Below are 27,971 nucleotides of genomic sequence, written 5' to 3' on the forward strand. Positions count from 1 at the left end.
ACAGGCGGAGAGAAAGACGGCAGCTCACACTTCCAGACAGTGCTGGTCTCCCGCCGCCATGTTCAGAGTTTCCTGGCGCACTGTGATTGGGCGTATGGCAGTCATGTGCAGAGGTGGGACTTCCATCCCAGCCCCACGCCTCACATGACCCCCATATGCCCAATTACAAAGCTCTGGACACTAACCATGGCGGCTGAGGATTGGTGACACAGGAAATTAGGAGGCACGGAATGTCGCCCCCCCTAAATGTCGCGCCCGGGGCCACGGCACCCCCTGCCCCCCCCCCCCCCCATGCTACGCCACTGATGGGGGGGGGGGGGCAGGATTATGATTTTGGCCTCCTGTACACTGCTGGTAAATCGACATTTAGGAGCAGTTGGGCATTTTTTTCCAGCTGCCCCTGAACTCTGCTCTGTTATCTTATCGGTACATGTACACATGCAGTCAGAAAAAATGCAATCAGAACGGATGTTCAGAGGAATTTAAAATGCCAAATCCCTGTAACAGCCTGTAAACGCGTGTTACCTCAACTTTAAAGTGGACCTACAGTAATTTTTTTTTTTTTTTTATCAAATCTTCTGCCCTTGTTTTAACTTTGGGTAATAAAACTTTTTTTTTTATGCCAGTAAATGCCTTATACAGCCCACTTCCTCTTTCTTGTCTGGTCATTAGCCTAGGCCAGTGATGGTGAACCTTGGCACCCCAGATGTTTTGGAACTACAATTCCCATGATGCTCATGCACTCTGCAGTGTAGTTGAGCATCATGGGAAATGTAGTTTTCGAACAAAACGTCTGGGGTGCTATGTTCGCCATCACTTGCCTAGGCTTATGACATCATGCACAGAGAGAGAAATTGCCAGGAAGAGAGGTTGAGTCAGAGGGCCAATGAGAGCTGCAGAGCTGTGTGTGTAAATCCAGGAAGTAAACAGGCAGCTTCAGATGCCCATGGTTTAAAGGGATGCAGCCAGACTCAGGGAGGTTTCTGTAGCAAATTTGTACAGAATCACTATATATATATATATATATATATATATATATATATATATATATATATATATATATATATATATATATATATATATATATATATATATATATATATATATATATATATATTACATACACACACACACACACAGTGCTTTAAGTGGGCCAAAAGAGGTGCCGGTACTCTATTAGGCGCCGGTACTCTATTAGGCGCCGGTGCTCCCCCCCCCCCCCCCCCAATACTGAACCTGAAAGTACCCTGAAAAAGAGCTACTGAACATAAATGCTAAATTCAGGTAAGTGCTTTTTACAGGGAAAGGGGCGACAATGGGCACAGTGGTGACAAAGGGTACAGAGGTGACAATTGGCACAGTGGCATCATGGGGCACAGTGGTGACAATGGGCACAGTGGCATCATGGGGCACAGTGGTGACAATGGGGAGCAGTGGTGACAATGGGCACAGTGGCATCATGGGGCACAGTGGTGACAATTAAAGGGCACAGTGGTGACAATTGGCACAGTGGCAACAATTGAGGGGCACAGTGGCTGCATTTGATGGCATGGCACAGTGGTGACAATTGATGGCACAGTGACTGCGTTTGATGGCATGGCACAGTGGTGACAATTGATGGCACAGTGGCTGCGTTTGGCACAGTAGCTGCGTTTGATGGCATGGCACAGTGGTGACAATTGATGGCACAGTTGCTGTTTGATGGCATGGCACAGTGGTGACAATTGATGGCACAGTGGCTGCATTTGGTGGCATGGCACAGTGGTTGCATGTGATGGGCACAGTGAGGCTTTTTTTTTTTTGCGCCCCCCCCCCCAATTTTGAGCACCAGCCGCCACTGTTCCAGACATTTGTAATGTTTCTAGATCCTGGGACACACACACACATGTGTGAAGGTAAAGTGTCTGCAGGGAAAAGTCAGGGAAGGGAGGGGGAGAGATAACAACCATCTGAGAGGAGCAGTGTGACAGGCAAAGATGAATGGATCTGTGTGAGGACGACAGGGAGCAGGACGGCCGGCCAGATAGTGGCTGAGGAAGGGAGGAAGATGCCAGGGAGAAAGAGAGAGCATTGCAGACACAGCCAGAACTGACCTGTAAAGCCAACGTGAGGAGACTTGTTACCACTGCTGCCCGAACCTGCTGGGAGGAAACTTCAAAGGCCCCCCATGCACCTAGGACCCCTGGGCAGTTCACAGAAGTGCCTGTGCATTAAGACAGGAAAGCCCTCCCCCGCTCTCACAGTGTCCCCCAGCTTTTAGGGAGAGGAAAGCCGGCAGTGCTGGGGGGAGACCAGGCACCTATAGGAGGATCACATGTGGCTAGAACAGGGAGGCAGATCGGTGCACTGTGACAGTTACAGAAATGATGCAGACAGGAGGGAGAGATACACAGCATCGGTTCTGTAACTGTCAAAGTGCACCGATCTGCCTCCCCATCAGCGGGCCCCATTCGGCTGCGGGCCCCATAGCGCCCGCGTGGGTCGCTATGGCGGTAGTTCCGCCACTGATCATCATATTCCTGGCTTGGGGCTGCGTTCCGGTACGGGAAACCCACGTACTGGGCGCACAGAGAGGTGCTGGTACTCTCCAGGGCCATTTTTGGAAGTGGCGGTACTGAGTACCGCCGCGTTCCGGCCCAGTTAAAGCACTGTGTATATATATATATATATATATATATATATATATATATGTGTGTGTGTGTGTGTATATATATATATATATATATATATATGTGTGTGTGTATATATATATATATATATATATATATATATATATATATATATATATATATATATATATATATATATATATATATATATATATATATAATTACAGTACAGACCAAAAGTTTGGACACACCTTCTCATTCAAAGAGTTTTCTTTATTTTCATGACTATGAAAATTGTAGATTCACACTGAAGGCATCAAAACTATGAATTAACACATGTGGAATTATACATAACAAAAAAGTGTGACAAAACCTAAAATATATTTCATATTCTAGGTTCTTCAAAGTAGCCTCCTTTTGCTTTGATTACTGCTTTGCACACTCTTGGCATTCTCTTGATGAGCTTCAAGAGGTAGTCACCTGGCGCAGCACCCCATCACTCTCCTTTGTCAAATAGCCCTTACACAGCCTGGAGGTGTGTTTGGGGTCATTGTCCTGTTGAAAAATAAATGATGGTCCAACTAAACGCAAACCGGATGGAATAGCATGCCGCTGCAAGATGCTGTGGTAGCCATGCTGGTTCAGTATGCCTTCAATTTTGAATAAATCCCCAACAGTGTCACCAGCAAAGCACCCCCACACCATCACACCTCCTCCTCAGGGGCGTCAGGAGGGTGGGGCTTGGTGGGCTGGAGCCCTGAATGGTACCCCGGAAATCCCAGAGTCTCGGCAGTTTAATATAACATTATTAGCCCCGAATCGGTGGGTCCCCTGAAAAACTGTCAAGTGCTGCTTGTCACTGTCTGTGCCGTGCGAGTGCGACGCATCCATCGACATCACGGTCCCGCCCGCGATCCCAGGATTGGCCAGTGAGATGTCCATCATAGGCGCGCTGTGCTGTTATGATGGACATCACAGTGGACAAATTCGCAGCCGGAACGTGATGATGCGTCACGCATGGCCGGACCCTTCAAACGGGGTTGACAAAGCGCGACTTCACGTCGGGCGCAGCAAACAGACTGGAGTCTGTGTGAGGAGAAGGCGGCGCCGGCGGACCGTGGCGCCGGCGTGGAGAACGGCTGGAGGGCGGCTAGAGCAGACAGCCAGCCAGCGTGAGGGACTCCAGGGGGAGAGCAGGCTGGGCACCACCCGGACAACTTAGGACCACGTGTCGGCCATGCGCCGCAGGACTCAGTCAGTTTCAGCCAGCTCAGTTGCTAGTCCAAGTAAGCTACTACGGTTTATCATCTCTGCGATGTATTATTTAATGTTCTTAAAGGTTTTTTTTTTTATGATTGTCAGTTTCTTCAGGGAGTATTTGCTTCTCATACTCCCCAAACAGAATTTATTTTCTAAATCCCAGCTTAAATCTTGAAGGAATTATGCTGCTGCTTTCATTTATACTTGTTGCCTTCTTGTGGAAGACATGGTGGCATGATGAATTATTGAAATGCATTTGAAGCTGAAGTTTCTGGGAGAAATCTGTGATGGCAGGTTAAGAAAACATAGGCAAATCAACTTAGAACAGTTTAGGCACACAAAATTAAGTTTTTCCCTCTTTGAATATTTGAATAGCATAATCCATAAAAGCAACTCAGTGCAGACCACCATATCATTCCCAAAATAATAACTCCGCTGTTGCTTTTGTCAAGAGAAAATTGCAGGCAACAGGCTTGATAATCTACATTCATATATGTAACTCCTGCTATAAATGATAAGAACATTTGTATTTAACAAGGGATTAGTGGTCCTATAAAAACAAGGCTTTCAGTCTTGCATATTTAAAGTATAAGGCCCCATTCACATCCAGTGATGCAAGAACAGTGCAGTTTTTTTTTTGCACGGTTTTTGGATTGACACCATTCAATGGAGGGGGCTCCATTCCAAAAATGCGCCAAAGTAGCTCCTGTACCCTTTTTTTTGTTGAATTTGGCACCTTTTTTTGCCCATTTTTATATTCACATTTGTGGTGCCATTAGGATTAATGTTGTGCGTTTTGCTGCAATTTTAGAGCGATCCAGAATTACAGGATTGTGTTATTCTGCCCAAGATTCTGAGTTACTCAGATGTGAAGAGGGCCCAAGGGCCGATTCACATCAGATTGCACAGGAATGTGTTCCCTGTTCCCCTGTGATTCACACATGTACCTATTAATTTTAGTGGGCTGCAAATTGCACTGGATTGCAAAACACTGCATGTACTACTTTTAATACGTGCTGCACCAAGTTACATAGTACTGTGGCACCATGAGATTTGGTGCCCACAAACGCACTGTGCACATGTGGGGGTCACAGGTGAGAGCCAGCTAAGCTAGGCTAGATCTTGGCACGCTGAAGTGTGTGAGGCGAGGGCAGGCCTCGAGGCAGTCAAGGTTTGATTTAGGCTCTTGGCCCCCCTCCCCTGGTGGGGGTGGAAGGAACCCTTTGGCTCGAGGTTACTGTGGGGCTAGGTTAATGTGTCCCTATATTGAGAAACCCCCTGGGTTAAGCTAGGGGTAACATCATTGATGGATGTTTACCATTTCCTTTTGTTTTTCCTTCCTTTTCCTCTCCCTTTTAAATGCTGGTATACTTGCCTTTGCCCTATGGCATTGTGTATTATGGTGTCTTTTATTTGTGCTCTACAAAAAAGATTATCTAAAAAAAATCTTTAGGCAGATAGGTAAAACACTAATGCGGATAAACTGTATTTTCATTACAATTAGAAAATATTTTATATGCATCCAGTGTTAAGCATCCAAATTGATCTTGCTATTGACATTGTTTTGTGTTGTATAACAGAATTATATCCAGCAGACTAAGGGATAAGGGGCAAGTGCTAGAGGCCAGCCAAGCCGCGGCTTCAATTACCGGCTGTTGCGGGCGGTGGGGGTGCACAGAGGCACAGGAGTATGTAGGTCAGGACAGGTCAGAGTATGTAGGTCAGGACAGGTCAGAGTATGTAGGTCAGGACAGGTCAGAGTATGTAGGTCAGGACAGGTCAGAGTATGTAGGTCAGGACAGGTCAGAGTATGTAGGTCAGGACAGGTCAGAGTATGTAGGTCAGGACAGGTCAGAGTATGTAGGTCAGGACAGGTCAGAGTATGTAGGTCAGGACAGGTCAGAGTATGTAGGTCAGGACAGGTCAGAGTATGTAGGTCAGGACAGGTCAGAGTATGTAGGTCAGGACAGGTCAGAGTATGTAGGTCAGGACAGGTCAGAGTATGTAGGTCAGGACACTGAGGCCAGTGTATGTAGGTCAGGACACTGAGGCCAGTGTATGTAGGTCAGGACACTGAGGCCAGTGTATGTAGGTCAGGACACTGAGGCCAGTGTATGTAGGTCAGGACACTGAGGCCAGTGTATGTAGGTCAGGACACTGAGGCCAGTGTATGTAGGTCAGGACACTGAGGCCAGTGTATGTAGGTCAGGACACTGAGGCCAGTGTATGTAGGTCAGGACACTGAGGCCAGTGTATGTAGGTCAGGTCACTGAGGCCAGTGTATGTAGGTCAGGTCACTGAGGCCAGTGTATGTAGGTCAGGTCACTGAGGCCAGTGTATGTAGGTCAGGTCACTGAGGCCAGTGTATGTAGGTCAGGTCACTGAGGCCAGTGTATGTAGGTCAGGTCACTGAGGCCAGTGTATGTAGGTCAGGTCACTGAGGCCAGTGTATGTAGGTCAGGTCACTGAGGCCAGTGTATGTAGGTCAGGTCACTGAGGCCAGTGTATGTAGGTCAGGTCACTGAGGCCAGTGTATGTAGGTCAGGTCACTGAGGCCAGTGTATGTAGGTCAGGTCACTGAGGCCAGTGTATGTAGGTCAGGTCACTGAGGCCAGTGTATGTAGGTCAGGTCACTGAGGCCAGTGTATGTAGGTCAGGTCACTGAGGCCAGTGTATGTAGGTCAGGTCACTGAGGCCAGTGTATGTAGGTCAGGTCACTGAGGCCAGTGTATGTAGGTCAGGTCACTGAGGCCAGTGTATGTAGGTCAGGTCACTGAGGCCAGTGTATGTAGGTCAGGTCACTGAGGCCAGTGTATGTAGGTCAGGTCACTGAGGCCAGTGTATGTAGGTCAGGTCACTGAGGCCAGTGTATGTAGGTCAGGTCACTGAGGCCAGTGTATGTAGGTCAGGTCACTGAGGCCAGTGTATGTAGGTCAGGTCACTGAGGCCAGTGTATGTAGGTCAGGTCACTGAGGCCAGTGTATGTAGGTCAGGTCACTGAGGCCAGTGTATGTAGGTCAGGTCACTGAGGCCAGTGTATGTAGGTCAGGTCACTGAGGCCAGTGTATGTAGGTCAGGTCACTGAGGCCAGTGTATGTAGGTCAGGTCACTGAGGCCAGTGTATGTAGGTCAGGTCACTGAGGCCAGTGTATGCAGGTCAGGACAGGTCAGTGTATGCAGGTCAGGACAGGTCAGTGTATGCAGGTCAGGACAGGTCAGTGTATGCAGGTCAGGACAGGTCAGTGTATGCAGGTCAGGACAGGTCAGTGTATGCAGGTCAGGACAGGTCAGTGTATGCAGGTCAGGACAGGTCAGTGTATGCAGGTCAGGACAGGTCAGTGTATGCAGGTCAGGACAGGTCAGTGTATGCAGGTCAGGACAGGTCAGTGTATGCAGGTCAGGACAGGTCAGTGTATGCAGGTCAGGTCAGTGTATGTAGGACAGGTCAGTGTATGTAGGACAGGTCAGTGTATGTAGGACAGGTCAGTGTATGTAGGTCAGGTTATGTAGGTCAGGTCAGGTCTGTGTATGCAGGTCAGGACAGGTCAGTGTATGCAGGTCAGGACAGGTCAGTGTATGCAGGTCAGGACAGGTCAGTGTATGCAGGTCAGGTCAGTGTATGCAGGTCAGGTCAGTGTATGCAGGTCAGGTCAGTGTATGCAGGTCAGGTCAGTGTATGCAGGTCAGGTCAGTGTATGCAGGTCAGGTCAGTGTATGCAGGTCAGGTCAGTGTATGTAGGACAGGTCAGTGTATGTAGGACAGGTCAGTGTATGTAGGACAGGTCAGTGTATGTAGGACAGGTCAGTGTATGTAGGACAGGTCAGTGTATGTAGGACAGGTCAGTGTATGTAGGACAGGTCAGTGTATGTAGGACAGGTCAGTGTATGTAGGACAGGTCAGTGTATGTAGGACAGGTCAGGTCTGTGTATGTAGGTCAGGTCAGGTCTGTGTATGTAGGTCAGGTCTGTGTATGTAGGTCAGGTCAGGTCTGTGTATGTAGGTCAGGTCAGGTCTGTGTATGTAGGTCAGGTCAGATCTGTGTATGTAGGTCAGGTCAGGTCTGTGTATGTAGGTCAGGTCTGTGTATGTAGGTCAGGTCAGGTCTGTGTATGTAGGTCAGGACAGGTCAGTGTATGCAGGTCAGGACAGGTCAGTGTATGCAGGTCAGGACAGGTCAGTGTATGCAGGTCAGGACAGGTCAGTGTATGCAGGTCAGGACAGGTCAGTGTATGCAGGTCAGGTCAGTGTATGCAGGTCAGGTCAGTGTATGTAGGTCAGGTCAGGTCTGTGTATGTAGGTCAGGTCAGGTCTGTGTATGTAGGTCAGGTCAGGTCTGTGTATGTAGGTCAGGTCAGGTCTGTGTATGTAGGTCAGGTCTGTGTATGTAGGTCAGGTCAGGTCTGTGTATGTAGGTCAGGTCTGTGTATGTAGGTCAGGTCAGGTCTGTGTATGTAGGTCAGGTCCGTGTGGTCAGGTCAGTGTATGCAGGACAGGTCAGTGTATGTAGGTTATGTCAGCGAACGCCCCCCCCCCCCCCATTGTCGGCTTGGCTTCGGGCTGAAGCCCCTGGTCTCTTTGGCACCTAGCAACGCCCCTGCTCCTCCTCCATGCTTCACAGTGGGAACCAGGCATGTAGGGTCCATCCGTTCACCTTTTCTGCGTCGAACAAAGATACAGGGGTTGGAACCAAAGATCTCAAGTTTGGACTCATCAGACCAAAGCACAGATTTCCACTGGTCCAATGTCCATTCGTTGTGTTCTTTAGCCCAAACAAGTCTCTTCTGCTTGTTGCCTTTCTTTAGCAGTGGTTTCCTAGCAGATATTCTACCATGAAGACCTGATTCACACAGTCTCCTTAACAGTTCTAGAGATGTGTCTGCTGCAAAAGGTGGCTACTTTGAAGAACCTAGAATATGAAATATATTTTCAGTTGTTTCACACTTTTTTGTTAGGTATAATTCCACGTGTGTTAATTCATAGTTTTGATGCCTTCAGTGTGAATCTACAATTTTCATAGTCATGAAAATAAAGAAAACTCTTTGAATGAGAAGGTGTGTCCAAACTTTTGGTTTGTACTGTATATGTGTGTGTGTGTGTGTGTGTGTGTGTATATGTATATATATTAAGCAAAGTGGTTGGAGGGAGGCTTCAGAATGGCAAAAATGTTTTTATTACAAATTGTGAGCAGACTGCAGTTCCTCTAAAAGTTTTCTGTGCACTCATGGGCCATGGTGAGGTTAGATTTGTATTGCCTGGTCTACATGTTTTTTGCACTTCCCAGTTATGATGTAGTTTTTTTTTTTGTTTTTTTTTACATATGTACCGTATTTATCGGCGTATACTGCGCACTATTTTGCCCTGAAAATCAGGGCAAAATCGTGGGTGCACGATACCCGCTTTCCCGCCACAAGTTTGAATACTGCTCCGGCATATACCGAGCGCAGTACAGTCGTGTATCTTCGGGCAGTCTTGGCGCCGCTGACGTCCTGAGCGTACAGGACGTCAGCGCGAGAGTTGCCGAGCCTGCCCGACGATACACAAGTGTACTGCGCTCGGTATATGTCGGCGCAGTATTCAAACTCGGAGCGGGGAGGACGCCGCACCCGACGAAGAGGACACCCGAAGCTGCGGAAGGATGCCGGACCCGATGAAGAGGACACCCGAACCCGACGAGGCCGCCGATGGACGACGCGCAAGACACCAAAACTGTAAGTACAAAAAAAACTTTTTTTCCACAGGATTCACGGCAACTTTAGGGGGTGCGCGGTATACGCGGGAGCGCGTTATACCGCGATAAATACGGTATTAACCTTTTCATTTAATATGAGAAGTATTGGAATACTCTTCTCAGTAAAATCTGAACCTATCTAGTGATTTATGTAGTCGATTGCATACCATACAAATGCATGCTTTTTATATTGTGTTTTCTTTTTTTCTTTTTTTTTTTACAGAGAAGCATAAAGAGACTTGGAAGGCGTATAAAATCTGCACTGCAAGTTCAGAATGAGGTGGTCATACAATCCAGCAAATTGCCATCTGTTGGTCCTAATTGTAAAGAGGTAAATACTGAGTTGTCAGAAATCCTCAAGGGAGTTCATTATGAATTGTAATGTACTGTAATATTTCCAGCTTGATTTCAGTGACTTAAGCCATGACAAAATGCATCAAAATTTTGCTCGGTAAGAAGTATTATTTTCACAGTACAAAACACAGGATCCTAGTCGTAACCATAGGTTAGGTGCAGCTACCTTCAGTTGATTCAACAGTGGCACTGAAATAAAAATTCTGGTACAGAAACCGAAAATTCAGGCTGCACCTAACACGCACACACATTATATATCACCAATTTCAGAGAAGGACAAAAGACGGGACAAATGTTTCAATCCATTTACTTGAATTTTTTTTCCAAAAGTACAAACTTATTTGCCCAATTTTGTACTTTTAAAACTTTTCAAGTAAATGGATTGAAACATTTGTCCAGTCTTTTGTCCTTATCTGAAATTGGTGTGTGTGTGTGTGTGTATTATATTTGACTTTTGAATTAATATAATTTAGGTATGAATTTATTTTCATCATTATCGACACCTTTTGAAGTCGTGTTAAAAATCCTGCTTTCTGCATTTGTGGTGCATATTTGGTCAGTTGAAAACAGAGCAAGAACGCATCAAAAATGAACCTGTGTAGTGTTTTTAACCGCTAGCCAACCAGCCACCGCAGATATACTGCGGCAGGTTGGCACAGCTGCGCAAATCGCCGTAGCTGTACGTCTCTTCTTTGAGATGTCCCAGCAGGCGCGCAGAGGCGTGGCTGCGCAAATCGCAGTAGCTGTAAGTCTTTAAGTCACCCCAGCAGGCACGAGACACATGCCCGCCGCGTGTTCCCGGAGCCAATGCACATGCCCGGCAGGCATTATCACTTGTCACAGAGCGAGAACTGGGATCTGTGTGTGTAAACGCACAAATCCGGTGCTCTCAGGGGGGAGGAGACAGATTGTGTGTTCATAATAATTATGAACACCCATCTCTCTTCCCCTAGTCATTTCTCCCAGTTGGAACACACCTAGGGAACACAATTAACCCCTTGATTGCCCCCTAGTGTTAACCCCTTCCTTGCGAGTGACATTTATACAGTAATCAATGGCTATTTTTAGCTCTGATCCCTTTATAAAGGTCAATGGTCCCAAAATAATGTCAAAAGTGTCCGATCTGTTTGCCACAATGTTGCAGTCCTGATAAAAATCGTAGATTGCTGCCATTACTAGTAAAACAATTATAACGGCATAAATCCCCTATTTTTCAGACACTATATCTTTTGCGCAAACCAATCAAGGTGAACTCATTGATTTTGTTTTTGTATTTATTTATTTTTATACATGGGGCCTGCTCCCTTTTTCTAACGCAGTATGCTGGCGCGGAGAGGCCATATAGCAGTAGTAGAGCACGGACTGCACATTTTTTAATGTTGCGATGGAGTGGGTGTGCTGGCCATTTTTTTTCTAGCCTCTGTTGCATTGCAGTTACTGTGCTTGCACAGCCTCAGTTTGAGGATTTGTTGCGCTTCTACACAATAATATGAACACACAATCTGTCTCCTCACACACACGCATTCTTTGGCATCTTCTCTTGGTTGGTACCTAGTCGTCCAGTTCCTTTTACAGCACAGGGCTCTGGTTTCTTACTAGGTGCAGCAGGCTTCATCATTCCTTCTCAGCAGCAAAGTTTGTAAGTATCCCTTGAGGGAACATTTGGCACTACTATACTTACAGAAGATCATAAGTGTAAAGGGTTAGATGGGCCTGCTAGCTCAGACTTTGCTTACAGCTCAGGTTGAGGGGGCAGGGTGTTGATTTGGTCTCTATCCAAGAGCCCCTAGTACCTAATGTTAAAACAACTTTCCCACTCTTGTTATCTGCTTTCCTTCGCTGGCCATTTTGGCTGCACACACTCTTATCATTCACAAGAGGAGTTTTTTTTTTTTGCTTAGTGTAATTTTTATGGAATAAATCTCTGTACTTTTGGAAGCTGTAGATTGCAGTGGTGGCAAACACGGCCCTTCAGTCTCCTACTTTGATGGTGCGGCCTGAGGAGGAGGTAGAGAAAGAAAGACCTTTTCACTTCAGATGCCATTCATACCCTTATTGCTGCGGTGCTCTTTTGTTTAGCGTTCATGCAACCCAAGTCTTTTCATCCCATGGTCTTCACCGTAAGCTTCCTAACCTTGCCAAAGCATGCTAAGACCTTCCTAGGCAACGAACTCTAGGAGCATGTCTTGTATGGTGACAAGCCTCACTCTGAATAGCTATAAAATCCCTGGTAATTGAGAGATGAATTAAAAGATGTAATGGAGCAAGAGACAAAAAGGACATTCAATAGAATAGCAAAAGAGATATCAGTGGGGGAATAAAGCAAGTAAACACCTAGCTAAAATACTACAAAAGAAAAGAATTTAAGGAATTATATAGAAAAAATCCATAAGAGGAATGGGGAAAATACGTTTTTTTTTTTTGTACTCACCGTAAAATCCTTTTCTCTGTCGTCCATGGACGGACACAGCCTTCTCAAGTCTTGACAGGTGGGTTATGTTCCTGTTCACAGGAGAGGACTAGGCAGAACATGTTAGATAATTAAATACATGTTACTTTAACAGAGTTGAACAGCCCCGCCCAGAAGGCGGTCCCTCTGGACCTAACCCTCCTCCCTGCAGCATGCAGCCTCAGTTGTAACAAGCAGTACAAACCTAAAAAGGAGGGGTGGGTGCTCTGTCCGTCCATGGAAAAGATTTTACGGTGAGTACAAAAAATCCTATTTTCTCTTGTCGTCCATGGACAGACACAGCGTTCTCAAGTCTTGACAAGTGGGACGTCCCCAAGCAGTGTAAAAATAACAAGGGGTGGGAACAGTATCAGTAAAAACAAACAACTTCACCCCAAACAAGCAGAGCTCCTTAACAAAGGAGGTGCAACTTTAAACAGCCACCTGCAAAACCTTGCCGCCGAAGGAAGCATCAGAAGATGCACTCACATCAACCTTGTAAAATTTGGAAAAAGTGTGAACAGACGACCGGGTCGCTGCCTTACACACCTGTGAGACAGACACATGATGTCAGAGCCCAGGAAGCACCAATTGGCCTGGTCAGATGTGCCGTGACCGGAAAGGGGGGCATAGGCCTGTATAACGGTCTGCCTGATCCACCGAGAAATGATGGCTGGCGAGACCGCCAGGCCCTTTTGAGGACCAGTCAACACAAAAAGTGAGTCTGATTTTCGAAATAAAGCCATAGCAGACAGGTACACCCGCAAAGCGCGTACCACGTCTAAAGTATGAAGCACAACCTCCTTAGGATGCGCCGGCCGAGGACATAAGGATGGAAGCACAGTGTCCTCATTCAGGTGAAAGGCCAAAACCACCTTCGGAAGAAAGGAAGGTTGCAGGCGCAACACCACCTTTATCCTTTATTGAGGATCAAGTATGGTGACTTGCAAGACAAGGCCGCCAAATCAGAAACCCTTCTGACAGAAGTGATGGCCACCAAAAAGGCCACCTTCTGAGATGGTGTCAAGAGAGGAATCTTGGTTTTCAAAGGGAGGTTCCTGAAGAACCAAGAGCACCAGATTCAAATGCCATGGAGGAAGAGCTGGTTTAACCACTTGCCGACGGCTGGACGTCTATAGACGTCCTCAGCTTTGTGGGGGGTATATCTGAATGATGCCTGCATCATTCAGATATTGCCGTTTTCGGCTGCCGATTCCCTACTCCATAAGGCTGGGTTCACACTACGGTTTTCCCGTCCGTCAGCCGCATACGATTTCAGTATTGAAAACGTACGGGCCCGGACGGGAAAACGTATAGATAGACAATGCATTGCAAATCGTATGCACTCAGATGCATCCGGGTGCGTACGATTTGCTGGCAAAACGTTTTTTAAACGTACGCAAAACCGTGTAAAACCACGGTTTTGCGGCCGTTTTTAAAACAGTATGGCAAACGCATAAGTTTTCCTTTAACATTAACGTCAATCTAAAACGCACATATGTGCGGTTCCATACGTTCCCGTCCGTTTCAGCCGCATACGGTTTTTCATATAAATCGTATGCGGCTGACGGACGGGAAAACCGTAGTGTGAACCCAGCCTAAGAATGATCATAGCGGCTGTTCTGTCGCTTGATCATTCTTACGGGTGGAGAGAGGGGACGTTTCCCCCTCCCACCGCCCTCCGGTGCTTCTACCGACTCACCTAAGGGATCGGTGAGAGGATCCGCCGGCCCCGGTTCTTGGCCATAGAGATTTCCGGCGGACCAGATGGTCGTCGGAGTTATGACGTCACACCCGGCCTCTGCATTCAAAAAACCGGCGCCGCTTCGGCTAGGAAGCGGTGATCCTTTTAATTTTTTTTTAGGCTTCCCAGCCTAGAGATGAGGTGTGGGGTCTTATTGACCCCACATCTCACTGTAAAGAGGTCCGATTATGTCATATTTCTATTACAAGGGATGTTTACATTCATATATATATAGTGCCTTGCAAAAGTATTCGGCCCCCTTGAACTGTGCGACCTTTTGCCACATTTCAGGCTTCAAACATAAAGATATAAAACTGTAAATTTGTTTTGAAGATTTAACAATAAGTGGGACACAATCATGAAGTGGAACAATTTTTTTTGGATATTTAATACTTTTTTAACAAATAAAAAACTGAATAATTGGGCGTGCAAAATTATTCAGCCCCTTTACTTTCAGTGCAGCAAACTCTCTCTTCAGAAGTTAAGTGAGGATCTCTGAATGATCCAATGTTGATTTTAAATGACTAATGATGATTACACACAGGTGGATTCTATTTATCAAGTCTCCGTATAAATGCACTTGCACTGTGATAGTCTCAGAGGTCCGTTTAAAGCGCAGAGAGCATCATGAAGAACAAGGAACACACCAGGCAGGTCCGAGGTACTGTTGTGGAGAAGTTTAAAGCCGGATTTGGATACAAAAAGATTTCCCAAGCTTTAAAGCGGTAGTTCACCCCCCCCCCCGACGCGATTTTACCATCGAGACAGGCATTGTAGCGCGAGCTACAGTATGCCTGTCCCGATTTTTTTAACCCCGGACTCACCTTGTAATCGGAGATCGTATTTTTCGGCTCCCGCGGGGAATGGGCGTGCCTATGGAGAGGGAGGATGATTGACGGCCGGCCCTGGCACGTCACTCTCCCCGAAGACAGCCGGAGTAGGTCTCGGCTCTTCACGGCGCCTGCGCACAGGCTATGCGCACGCGTCGTGAAGACCAAGCCTATTTCGGCTATTTCCGGAGAAGCGTGACGCGCCAGAGCCGGCCGTCAATCATCCTCCGTCTCCATAGGCACGCCCATTCCCCGGTATCTTCGATCTACGCGTACAAGGTGAGTACGGGGGTAAAAAATTCGGGAAAGGCATACTGTAGCTCGCGCTACAATGCCTGATTTTATGGTAAAAGAAGAAAAAAAATTTTTTTTCGTCGATAGGGTGAACCCCCGCTTTAAACATCCCAAGGAGCACTGTGCAAGCGATAATATTGAAATGGAAGGAGTATCGGACCCCTCTAAATCTACGAAGACCTGGCCGTCCCTCTAAACTTTCAGCTCATACAAGGAGAAGACTGATCAGAGATGCAGCCAAGAGGCCCATGATCACTCTGGAGGAACTACAAAGATCTACAGCTGAGGTGGGAGACTCTGTCCATAGGACAACGATCAGTCATATACTGCACAAATCTGGCTGTTATGGAAGAGTGGCAAGAAGAAAGCCATTTCTTAAAGATATCCATAAAAAGTGTCGATTTAAAGTTTGCCACAAGCCACCTGGGAGACACACCAAACATGTGGAAGAAGGTGCTCTGGACAGATGCAACAATGCAAAACGTTATGTTTAGCGTAAAAGCAACACAGCTCATCACTCTGAACACACCATCCCCACTGTCAAACATGGTGGTGGCAGCATCATGGTTTGGGCCTGCTTTTCTTCAGCAGGGACAGGGAAGATGGTTAAAATTGATGGGAAGATGGATGGAGCCAAATACAGGACCATTCTGGAAGAAAACCTGATGGAGTCTGCAAAAGACCTCAGACTGGGACGGAGATTTGTCTTCCAACAAGACAATGATCCAAAACATAAAGCAAAATCTACAATGGAATGGTTCACAAATAAACATATCCAGGTTTTAGAATGGCCAAGTCAAAGTCCAGACCTGAATCCAATCGAGAATCTGTGGAAAGAACTGAAAACTGCTGTTCGCAAACGCTCTCCATCCAACCTCACTGAGCTCGAGCTGTTTTGCAAGGAGGAATGAGCAAAAATTTCAGTCTCTCGATGTGCAAAACTGATAGAGACATACCCCAAGCGACTTACAGCTGTAATCGCAGCAAAAGGTGGCGCTACAAAGTATTAACTTAGGGGGGCTGAATAATTTTGCACGCCCAATTTTTCAGTGTTTTATTTGTTAAAAAAATTAAATATTGAAATATCCAATAAATGTCGTTCCACTTCATGATTGTGTCCCACTTGTTGATTCTTCAAAAAAAATTAGTTTTATATCTTTGTTTGAAGCCTGAAATGTGGCAAAAGGTTGCAAAGTTCAAGGGGGCCGAATACTTTCGCAAGGCACTGTGTGTGTGTGTGTGTGTGTGTGTGTGTATGTACAGTGGGGATCGAAAGTTTGGGCACCCCAGGTAAAAATTTGTATTAATGTGCATAACGAAGCCAAGGAAAGATGGAAAAATCTCCAAGGCATTCAATTACAGATTAGACATTCTTATAATATGTCAAAAATGGCGTCTGCAAAAGTTTGGGCACCCTGCAGAGTTCATATCTTGTACTGCCCCCTTTGGCAAGTACAGAACGAGACCCCACGGAGAGCGGAAGAAGCCCCCCCTGCTAAAATAGCTAAAGACAGGGGGGCCCCCGGAGCAGACTAATAAATAATTTTAAAAACCCTGTGTCGTGTGTTTATTAACTTTAACACTTTGCCTCCAGGTGAATGGGTAGGGGTACAATGTACCCCATATCCATTCACTTAGGGTGGGGGGCCAGTATCTGGGGGCCCCCTTATTTGAGGGGGCTCCCAGATTCCGATAAGCCCCCCGCAGACCCCGACAACCAACGGCCAGGGTTGTCGGGAAGAGGCCCTGTCCTTATCAACATGGGGACACGGTGCTCTGGGGTGGGGGGGGGCCCCACAGTGCGGCCCCCTGCCCCAGAGCACCCAACCCCCCATGTTGAGGGCATGCAGCCTGGTACGGCTCAGGAGGGGCGCTCGCTCGTCCCCACTCCTTTCCTGGCTGGCCGGGTAGCGTGCTTTGGATACGGGTCTGGTATGGATTGTAGGGGAACCCCCTACGTCGTTTTTTTGGCTTGGGGGGGGTCTCCTTACAACCCATACCAGACCTAAGGGCCTGGTATGCTCCTGGGGGGGGGGAACCCATGTCGGTTTTTTATTTAAAAATTGGCGTGGAGTTCTCCCTCTCAGGCATGCATACCAGATGCCGCAGCTAGAATTGTCGGGAATCCAAGTCTGATCTCCCGTCGCTTCTATGACGGCTTTGTCTCCATCGCGGCAAGCTGGCTCCCGCGATGGGGCTCGTAGGTGGTCAATCTCACCGAGAAAGGGAGCGAGAGTGACACAATATTGCGGTCACCTACTGTATCACAGCTTGTAAACGCTTTTTGTAGCCAGCCAAGAGTCTTTCAATTCTTGTTTGAGGTATCTTTGCTCATTCTTCCTTAAAGTCTTCCAGTTCTTTGAGATTTCTGGTCTGTCTGTCAGGCACTGGTCTTTTAAGGTCTATCCATTGATTTTCAATTATGTTGAGGTCAGGAGATTGTGAAGGCCATGGCAAAACCTTCAGTTTACACCTCTTGGTTTAATCCTCCGTGGATTTTGAGGTGTGTTTAGGATCATTATCCATTTGTAGAAGCCATCCTCTCTTTAACTTCAGCTTTTTCACAGATGGCATCAAGTTACCATCCAAAATTTGCTGAAATTTTATTGAATCCATTTTTCCTTCTACTCGTGAAATGTTCCCTGTGCCACTGACTGCAATACAACCCCAAAGCATGATTGATCCACCCCCATGCTTAACAGTTGGACAGAGGTTCTTTTCATTCAATTCTGTGCCCTTTCTTCTCCAAACGTACCTTTGCTCATCCCAGCCAAAAAGTTATATTTTAACCTCATCGGTCCACAGAACTTGTTTTCAAAATGCATCAGGCTTGTCTATATGTTCATTTGCAAAGTTCAAACCCTGATTTTTGTGGTGAGGACGTAGAAGAGGTTTTCTTCTGATGACTCTTCCATGAAGACCATATTTGTACAAATATCTCTTTATAGTGGAATAGTGTACCACAACTCCAGTGTCTGCCAGATCTTTCTGGAGGGATCGTGCAGTCAAATGGGTTTTGAATTGCTTTTCTCACAATCCTGCGAGCTTTTCTGTCTGATATTTTTCTTGGTCTTCCAGATCTTGCTTTTACTTCCACTGTTCCTGATGACTGCCATTTCTTAATTACATTCCGAACAGAGGATAGGATATTGACATCTGAAAACAGTTTGCGATCTTCTTATAGCCTTCTCCAGCTTTGTGAGCGTCAACTATTTTCAGTTTCAGTTTTCTAGACAACTAGAAGGACCTATGGTGCTGATTGTTGGGGAAAGGTCAGATGAGTCTGGGCATTTAAAACCTTTGAGATTGACATCACCTGGTCTTCCCAGACGATGATTTAGAAGAATCAATGACACTGGCAGGTCTCAGATTTGCAAAGGGGGCAGTGCATGCTATAAATTCTGCAGGGTGCCCAAACTTTTGTAGACACCATTTTTTTGTTTTCTGTAATTTTGAAAGTGTAAATGATGGAAATAAAATCTTAATTTTTTTGACATATTATAAGAATGTCTAATCTGTAATTTGGTGCCTTTGGAGATTTTTCCATCTTTCCTTGGCTTCTATATGCATATGCACATTAATACAAACTTTTACCTGGGGTGCCCAAACTTTCGATCCCCACTGTGTGTGTATAATAAATTATATATATATATATATATATATATATATATATATATATGTGTGTGTGTGTGTGTGTGTGTGTGTGTGTGTGTGTGTGTGTGTGTGTGTGTGTGTGTGTGTGTGTGTATATATATATATATATAGTGCCCATGTCCCAGTGTGCTCGCACACAGAAGCTAACGCATACGCAAGTCCCGCCCACATATGAAAACGGTGTTCAAACCACACGTGAGGTGTCGCGGCGAACGTTAGAGCGAGAACAATAATTCTAGCCCTATACCTCCTCTGTAACTCAAAACATGTAACCAGTAAAAAATTAAAGCGTTGCCTTTGGGGATTTTTAAGTACCGAAGTTTGGCGCCATTTCACGAGCGTGTGCAATTTTGAAGCGTGACATGTTGGGTATCCTTCTTTTTTTTTTTTTTTTAATATAAGTTTTGTTAAGAAAACACATATGGAGAGATTCCAACATCACAACATAGATGTACATGGCATCGACGGATAAGTGTACATACATTGCAGCTATCGTCATGATATACCTCTGTACAGAGTCATACGTGGAAGAAAGTCAGTAAGCCATGCGCGTTACATTCTTGCCAGTTAAGCTACCAAACAAGAGCAAGAACCTCTCTGTGTTAATTTTTTCTTTTTTTTGAAAACTTTAAAGTAGTAGCAATTATGATAGAAATAAAAGAGAAGGGGGTGGGGAGAGAGGAAGGGCAGAGACAGGGCGAGAACGGGGGGGGGGGGGGGGGGTCGAACAACGTCACTCCCGGTCAAATCAATCTTAAGTCCCAAGTAGGGATGTCCCCTCATATCCGAGTGAATAAAAATGTTCCAAGGACTCCAGGTCTCCGTGTAGTTCTCATGCTTATGTTGCTAGCTCACCCAAAGCCTCAGGGGATGAAGATAAGGAGGCGTCGGACATAAGAGAGTCTAGATATAAGTTATCTCTGGACGAAGTGGATTGATTAAGGCCATTCATACCACTCTTGGCATTCAGGAAGATGAAGTCTGCCTTTCCCTACATAAGATGTTTGTGTACTGGAAAAACGCTGTTTAGTTTCTCCAAAGCCCTCAAAGTCCTCTCAGAGGCTGTCAGACGAGAATGGAAGGAACCAGAAAGGGCTCAGTTTTTCTCAATCTCTTAAGCATAGGTCTCCTTTTGAGGAAGACAAATCACATGTTTAGAACAAAACTCCAAAGTTGGGTGCGGCATTTTTCCAGGTTTCTTGCAATACTGACTTGGCATTTGAGGACAGCGCATTCAGGTCCTCTGGGACAATGCCACGGCAGTCACCTACGTAGCAAAGCAGGGAGGTACCAGGAGCAGGGTTCTCCTGTCCTTTGCTTGGGGGATCTTAATCTGGGCAAAGAAGAATCTAAGGTCCCTGTCGGCCATACATCTGAAGGAAAGCTTCAATCTGATGGCTGACTTTCTGAGCAAGAGAACCGTTTCAGAATCGGGGTAGAGTCTAAATGCTTTAGTTTTCCAAATGGTAATAAGCAGGTGGGGCACTCCTCAGATCGACCTGTTTGCGACCCACTCCAACGCAAAACTCCCCAACTTTTCCCTGAGCAGACGGGATCAGGCAAGAGCTTTGGATGCTCTGGCTCAGCCGTGGGACTTCATTTGTGCTATGCTTTCCCCCCTTCCCGTTAATACCGTTGGTCCTCAAAAAGTTCCAGGAAGAGTCCACAAATCTAATACCGGTGGCTCCCTATTGGCCCAAGAGGATTTGGTTCTAAACACTCCTGAACTTAGCGACGGAACCCCATTAGATGTTTCCCCTACGGGATAATTTTCTGAGCCCAGGGACCCATCTGGCATCCAGACGTAAGCCAGCTCAAATTAGCAGCCTGGTTTCTGAGGAGCAGATCCTAAAGAAAAGGGGTCTGTGGGACAAATTTGTTTCTATGCTGTTAAACGGCAGGAAAAGTCACGAGATCTTTATTTCAAGGTTTGGAAATGCTACAACTCCTGGTGCGGAACAAAGAGGTATTTGCTGCAGGAGACAATTTTTTCATCCTGGAACTTCTTCATGATGGAATGGAGAAGGGGTTAGCACCTTGAAGACACAGGTGGCCAAATTATAATTAATTTCGAAGTACAGTTATCAAGAGATTTATTAGCTGTTAGGTTCTTTTAAAGCAATGGTTAGGTCAAGACCAGCACCTATAAAAATGTTTCCAAGTTGGGACCTGTCAGTGGTCCTGCAGGGGCTAACGGGGAATCCTTTTGATCTTCTAGAGGGGGGCGACAAAAAACTGGCCTTATTAGTACCTGTAACCCCTGCCAGGAGTCAGTGAGCTGCAAGATTTTTCCATAAAAGAACCTTTCCTAATAGTCTTTCCAGATCGGTTAATCCTGAAGGTGATCACTGCCATTACTAGTAAAAATATATATATATATATATATATATATATATATATATATATATATATATATATATATATATATATATATATATATATATATATATATATATATAAAAATGCCATTAATCTATCAGTTTAGGCCGATATGTATTCTTCATATTTTTGGTAAAAAAATCGCAATTGGTGTATGTTGAATATTCACTTTTTACGTGGAAAAAATATATTGCTTTATCTATGCTCTATCCATTTATTCCCCCTACCCCTAGAAATCCTCCCTCAAAAGAAAAAAAAAAAAACCTGTCTTTGTATCTCCTGAGGAATAGAACGCCATTCTCAAAATTTTCCTTCTATGTTCCTTATCTCTCAGCGGGCCTATCTCCTCTTCCCATTTCCCCAAGTATGGAGGGAATTCCGGTTCTGTTTCTATAATTAGTATCCTATACATTTTGGCTATACATTGATTTAAATGAAAGGGGAGAGAAAAAAATTCTCTATTGTCCTCGTGTCTCCTTTTCCCCGTAGCGGTTGTGGCAGTGATTGTGTAAAATGCTGTAATTGTGTGTACCTCCATTTATCTAGTGGCATATTTCCCCATTTTTCTGTGATTGCCTCATACGTGCAAATCCTATCTCCTTTCATTACGTCTTGTAATAAAATGTCTTATTTTTTTTTTGCCCATCTAGTGATATGTGTTAGTCTTTCCCTGGCTTGAAATAATTTGTGCCCATTCTCGATTTATAATGGTGAATTATGGTCCCAGTGGTGCATTCTTCCTAAACCATCCCAAATTTGAAAGGTGTTTTCTAGTTGGTGGATTTGTACTGTTGGCGAACTCTCTGTGCTGCCTTGGTATCCAAACCATCTTCCCCAAATCTATCTAACTTTGGTGTCCGTTTATGAAGCAGTGAACAGCGGTGATCCAAGGGATCACCAGTGATCACAGCCCATAAACAGTTTATGAAACAGAGATAATCGGGGGAGAAGTGTTTGAATTTGTTCTCCCGCCGATTATCTCAACACACAGTGAAGTCTCATAGACTGACACAGAAACGGACAGTTTATGAAGCTGTGATCTGAGCTCTTCACTGGCGATCTGTGTCAGAATTCACACTCCCTGATTCACCAGCTCAGAGCTGGTGAAGCGGGAAGTGAAGAGGGAATGCCGGGGGTTCTGAGGAGGAAGGAAGAAGATTTTTAACTTCCTTCTACCTCGTTCAGACCCCCCAACACTGTAACTATGTCCCCCTGTAATATTTATGTGTATACATATATATATATATATATATATATATATATATATATATATATATATATATATATATATACACATATAATGTGTGTGTGTATATATATATATATATATATATATATATATATATATTATATATATATATATATATATATATATATATATATATATATATATATATATATATATAGTGTGTGTGTGTATATATACATGTGTGTATATATAGTGTGTGTGTATACATATATATATTATGTTGGGGGACTCGTTATTTTAATTGCATTGACCACGCGGTCTGTCAGTGTAATGAGCGGTGATAATTTATCACCGCTCAATAAACTGACATCTCAGTTTCTGTGAATTTCTGGTACTGTAATCTTGTAGAGTCTCACGAGATTCCAATATCAGGGGCCGTTCTCCAGTGTTAGAAGCGTTGGAAGATCGCTTCACTCCTCCGAGGGTGAAGCGATCTTCTCCACTTGATAAACCGGCACACAGAGGAGAAAAATCTTCACTGTGATAGCCGTAGAACGAAGCAGTGAATAGAATTCACTGCTTCATAAACGGACACCTTTGTGAAGTCTCCATGTTTACACCCAATTTCTCCCCTCTTTATTATGAATTCATTCTGGTATCCACGAAATACAAATCGCCTGATAGTATTTTTGAAAAACCGGGGCTGCTAATCCTCCTGACCTTTTAGCTTTCGCCAATGTTGCATGTGCAATTCTGGGCCGTTTATGTGCCCAGATGTATTTTAATATCATTGATCTTAGTTTCTGGGGTACTGTTATTGGGATTATTTGGAAAATGTAGGTCAACCTTGGTAAGATTCATTTTTTTTAAAGCATTAATTCTTCCTATCCATGAAAGGGGCTTATGTCTCAGATTCTCCAGATGTTTAATTTTATTGAGCACTGGAATATAATTTGCCTTTTGACATGGTGCCTAGGGCTCGATTCACACTAATGTGTTTTTTGGTGCATTTTGCAGAAAAGCAGGCAATTTTTTTTTAACATGGGTTCCTATGAAACATGTTCACATCAATGCTTTTTTGTGCCTCTGCGTTTTTGGAAAGGGTCGGGGACTTTTTTTTTCGCAAAAAGTAGCCTTTAAGCATGTAATATAAGTCAATGGACCCGCATCCAAAACGCAAGTACTGCGATTTTACCATGATTTTGCCAGCTATTTGCGTTTTTTTTATAGCTGGTTGTTAAATGAAATGTAAAAAAAATTAAAATTGATGTAAAAAAAATTAAAACGCGAAATCGTGGTAAAAACGCAAATCAAAAAACGCAGCAAGCACCGTAAAAAGCACTGCAAAAACGCTCAAAAGCAACATGCATAGGTGTGAATTGAGCCTAAGGATGCAGTCAGTTTTATTCCCAAATACCCCAGGCCCTCCTTACACCATACAAAGGGGAATTTAGGTATTTAGGTTGGATCGCCCATTGTTCCTTTTTTGGGATAGTGATATTCAAAATCTCAGATTTAGACATATTTATTTTGAAGTTAGTCAATTTTTCATATGTGGTTAGCTCATCTAATATAACTGGGATTGTTGTTCTAGGGTTAGACATATAGAAAATCAAGTCATCTGCATAAGCAGCTACCTTTAAACTCCCTTTCTCCTACTTTAACTCCTCCGATATCAGTTTTTTTACAGATAGCCGATAACAGCGGTTCCAATGCTATTACAAACCGCATTGGGAACAGGGGGCATACCTGCATTGTCCCGTTGACGAAGTCCAAAAGAGGGGATAAGTTCCAGTTTATTCTAATTGTAGCCGTTTTGGTGATAAAAGGCCGATATCCATTTCATCATCTTTACTCCAATGCCCAGATGTCTTAATGTTCCAAACATAAAGCCCCTTCCCAGTCCCTCTACTTCCTGGATCAAGCACAGTGACTTCAGGCCATTATCTTTTCGCTCCTCTCCCTGATACCAACCCTACCTGGTCGCTGTTTACCCAGCTTGGTAGCAGGGGCTTTAATCTTTCCGCTATTACTTTAGCAAAAATCTTTGTATGCAACAGGGATATTAGGTGATAACTCGCTGGGACTGTTGGATCCTCCCCTTCTTTTAAAATGAGGGTTATATAGGCCAATAATTATTTCTCCGAGTCTCTCCTTCAGCCAGGGCGTTGAAATATTCGCATAATTTAGGGATCAGGAACTTTTGAAATCTCTTGTAATGTAATACAAGACAGGGTACCCATCAGGGCCTGGGCTGTTTCCCAGGGCCATGCTTTTTTTTTACTCTTCTTACTACTTCTGGGGTAATTGGGGCTTCAAGTTGCTAAAGTTCCTCCTTAGGCAATATGGGAAGGTCAAGGCCTCTCAGGTACTCATGAATTTTTCCCTCCCTGCATTCCAGTCTCTTATTCACTTTGTATAAAACGCTATAATATTCATGGAAAACCTCTGCTATTTCAGGGGACGAATGAACAATCTCTTCTAGGTCGTTCTTGATTTTAGGGATGAAGGAGCTGTTTAATTTTTTTTTTCATTATTGCTCTGGCCAACCACTTCCTTGATTTATTTCCCCATTGAATACCGCTCTTTGTTTACTATATGAAAGGTATGTTTATCTCCTCTTCTAAAAGGTCTGCTAGTTGTGCCCTTTTTACAACAAAGTCCTGTCTCTCCAGAATACCTCGAGGTCTTGTCATTTGTTCCAAGTCCTGTATCTCCTTATATAGAGTACAAAGTTTCTCTTTCCCTGCGCCTGCCCCTATAAGTATGCCCTTCATAACAGCCTTGTGTGCTTTCCACAAGGCTGAGCAGGGGATTTCTGGTGTATCATTTACCGCAAATACGTTTTTCAAAACACCAAAATACTACAAATGCCCAAAGCCCGCTACAAGACCAAAGGAGAACGTTTCGCAATCATGGAATGCATTACTGACTAATATCCGAACGGAAATTTATCACCTGGCCTTCAGAATAAAACTCAAGACCCACCTATTCTGAAGGATTAACAGAATGATAAAAATGGATGCCAAGCGCCTTGAGGCGATTTGGTTCCCATTTGTAGCGCTATATAAATTATTCACTCACTCAAGTTCCTGCTCGATCTTTTTTATCCCTAGGTCCTGAATAAGCAAGTTGTTTAGTCTCCAGTTCCTTCCTGTCCTAATGTTTAACATTTCTAACTTAATCGCTACTGGAGCATGGTCAGATAAAGTAATTGCTTTAATCTCGGCACTTTTGAGTGACGGTAATAATTGAGGTTATATAAAGATGTAATCCTTGAAAATGACCCATGGACTGGGGAATAAAAAAAAAGTATAATCTCTATTTCCGGGGTGTCTAACCCTCCATGTATCTACCAGCTGATGTTCCAGTAGTAGTTTTTTTTACAGCCTGTCAAAGCGGTATAGCGAGAGGGGCCCCCTGTTGTATCTATCTATGGATCTATGCTCGGATTTAAATCCCCCACCATTATGAGTTTACCTTCTTTAAATACCTCCAGTTTTTTAAAACTTTCTTTAGAAATGATTCTGGTTCCCTATTTGCTGAGTATATATTTGCCAATGTACATTCCATATTAAACTGAGTCCCTTTGACAAAAATAAATCTCCCCTCAAGGTCTGCCAGTTCTTACTGTAAACACTGTAGTCTTATCAAAGCCTATGGCCACACCCCTCTAGTGGCTAGACGTTGGGAACGAATGTGAAGCCAGTCTACACCCCGAAGCATGAGCAATATGCGTTTCTTGGAGACAGACCACACGCTCCCAAAAAATTGAGCTTTTTGTTTGCTTTATACCTTTTGCTTGGGGTATTATCCCCCTTACATTATTAATAATTAATTTATTGTGGCGTTGGTTCATCATAGAGAGCACCTGGCAGACTGTGATACATCCAGAGAGAAGGAGAGAGAAAAAGAAAAAACCCAGAAAGAAAGTCCCCTCGATCTTCAGGGAATCTTAATACTGTGCTGCGTCCATCTTTTTTCCCCCTAAGGCATGCTGGGAATCCCCACTGATATGTCGCATTCAGCGCCCGCATTTATTATGTCAATGGTTTAAACAGTCTTCTTGCCAAAGTCTCTGCTGATAAATCTGAGAATATTTGCAATTCAGTTCCTTCGTATGAGATTCCTACTGAAGTTCATATGCCTTCCATGATTTTAGACTTCTCTTCAGCATAATGGAACCTATGTACCCTATCCAGTTTCAATGTTTCTGCTGCCTCCCTCCCCAGCACGGGGTAAACAGTTCATGCATCACTATTATTAATTCTTCATTTTTATATTTCTCTGGTATCCCTCTTATCCGCAGATTTTTACGTCGGCTTTGATTTTCTTGGTCCTCCATTTTATAGAATAACAATATGATTTTTAATAACAGCTTGCTTGTAAAATCCTTTTCTTGGAGTACACCACGGGACACAAAGCCTCTATTCATTACATAGTGGGTTGTATGGTCACCAGAGGTGATTGGACACTGGCACAATCGAAGACAAGTAATCCTCCCCTAAGGGAAGTACCTCAGTTTTGTAGCAAAGCAGTAAGGTTCCCACAAGAAGGGGGACCTCTGTGTCCCGTGGTGTACTCCAAGAAAAGGATTTTACAGGTAAGTGGTTATTTAAAAATCCTATTTTCTTTATCGTAAACCACGGGACACAGAGCCTCTATTCATTACATAGAGGGATGTCCCAGAGCAATGCTCAATGAAGGGTGGGAAACACAGATCCAAGCAGGCCGTTAACAGACAAGAAGCCCTAGTCCGCTGCCTGCAGCACACTACGCCCAAAGGTAGAATCCTCATGTCCTATTGCATCTATTTTATACAATTTGGTAAATGTATGGACTGAAGACTAAGTTGCAGCTTTACAGATCTGAGCCATTAAAGCCTGGTGATGCACTGCCTATAAAGCACTTATTGCCCTGGTAGAGTGTGCCTTAACAGAAAAATGAGGAATCTTGTTCCTTAAACCATAAGCTTAAATAATTGTCGAATCCACCTAGAAATGGTGGATTTTGATGTCGCTTGGCCCTTCTTGGGACCATCTGGCACAATAAACAAAACTTCTGTTTTGCATATCTGGGCAGTTGCCTGCAGATAAACTTTTACTGCTCCCACTACATCTAGAGAGTGGAATAGTTTTTCCCCCGCTGACCTGGTCCAATTCGGGGCCACTAGGGGTACTGGTATTCACTCCCTCTTGATCTTGCACAGCAATCTCTGTAAGACGGGGATCGGAGGGAATGCATAGATCAGTGAAAACGAATTCCAAGAAATTATTAGAGCATTTGTTCCGTAGCCCAAAGGCTCTTTCGTCCTGACACAAAGTTGTCCAATTTCCTGTTGAGCCTGGAAGCTAGCAGGTCTACATCCGGGGGCCTCCCCATCTTGTGGCATATTGCCTGAAGGACATCGGGGTGGAGAGACCACTCTCCTGGAGACAGTTGCTGGCGACTTAGATAATCCGCTTGCCAGTTCTCTACCC

At 44.5% G+C, this 27,971-nt stretch overlaps 1 protein-coding gene across 4 annotated transcripts in view; it reads left to right on the forward strand.

Annotated features, from left to right (window-relative positions):
- The window catches only part of LOC120943578, a 276,900-nt gene that overhangs the window by 128,457 nt on the left and 120,472 nt on the right, over nucleotides 1–27,971 (forward strand). For all 4 annotated transcript variants that reach the window (XM_040356956.1, XM_040356958.1, XM_040356959.1 and 1 more), the window contains one exon: nucleotides 9,822–9,929. In XM_040356956.1, coding sequence (XP_040212890.1) covers nucleotides 9,822–9,929 — 108 coding nt within the window. The remainder of the gene's footprint in view (nucleotides 1–9,821; nucleotides 9,930–27,971) is intronic.

This window comes from Rana temporaria, chromosome 6 (assembly GCF_905171775.1).
Source record: "Rana temporaria chromosome 6, aRanTem1.1, whole genome shotgun sequence".
In the NCBI taxonomy this organism is placed as follows: Eukaryota; Metazoa; Chordata; class Amphibia; order Anura; family Ranidae; genus Rana; species Rana temporaria.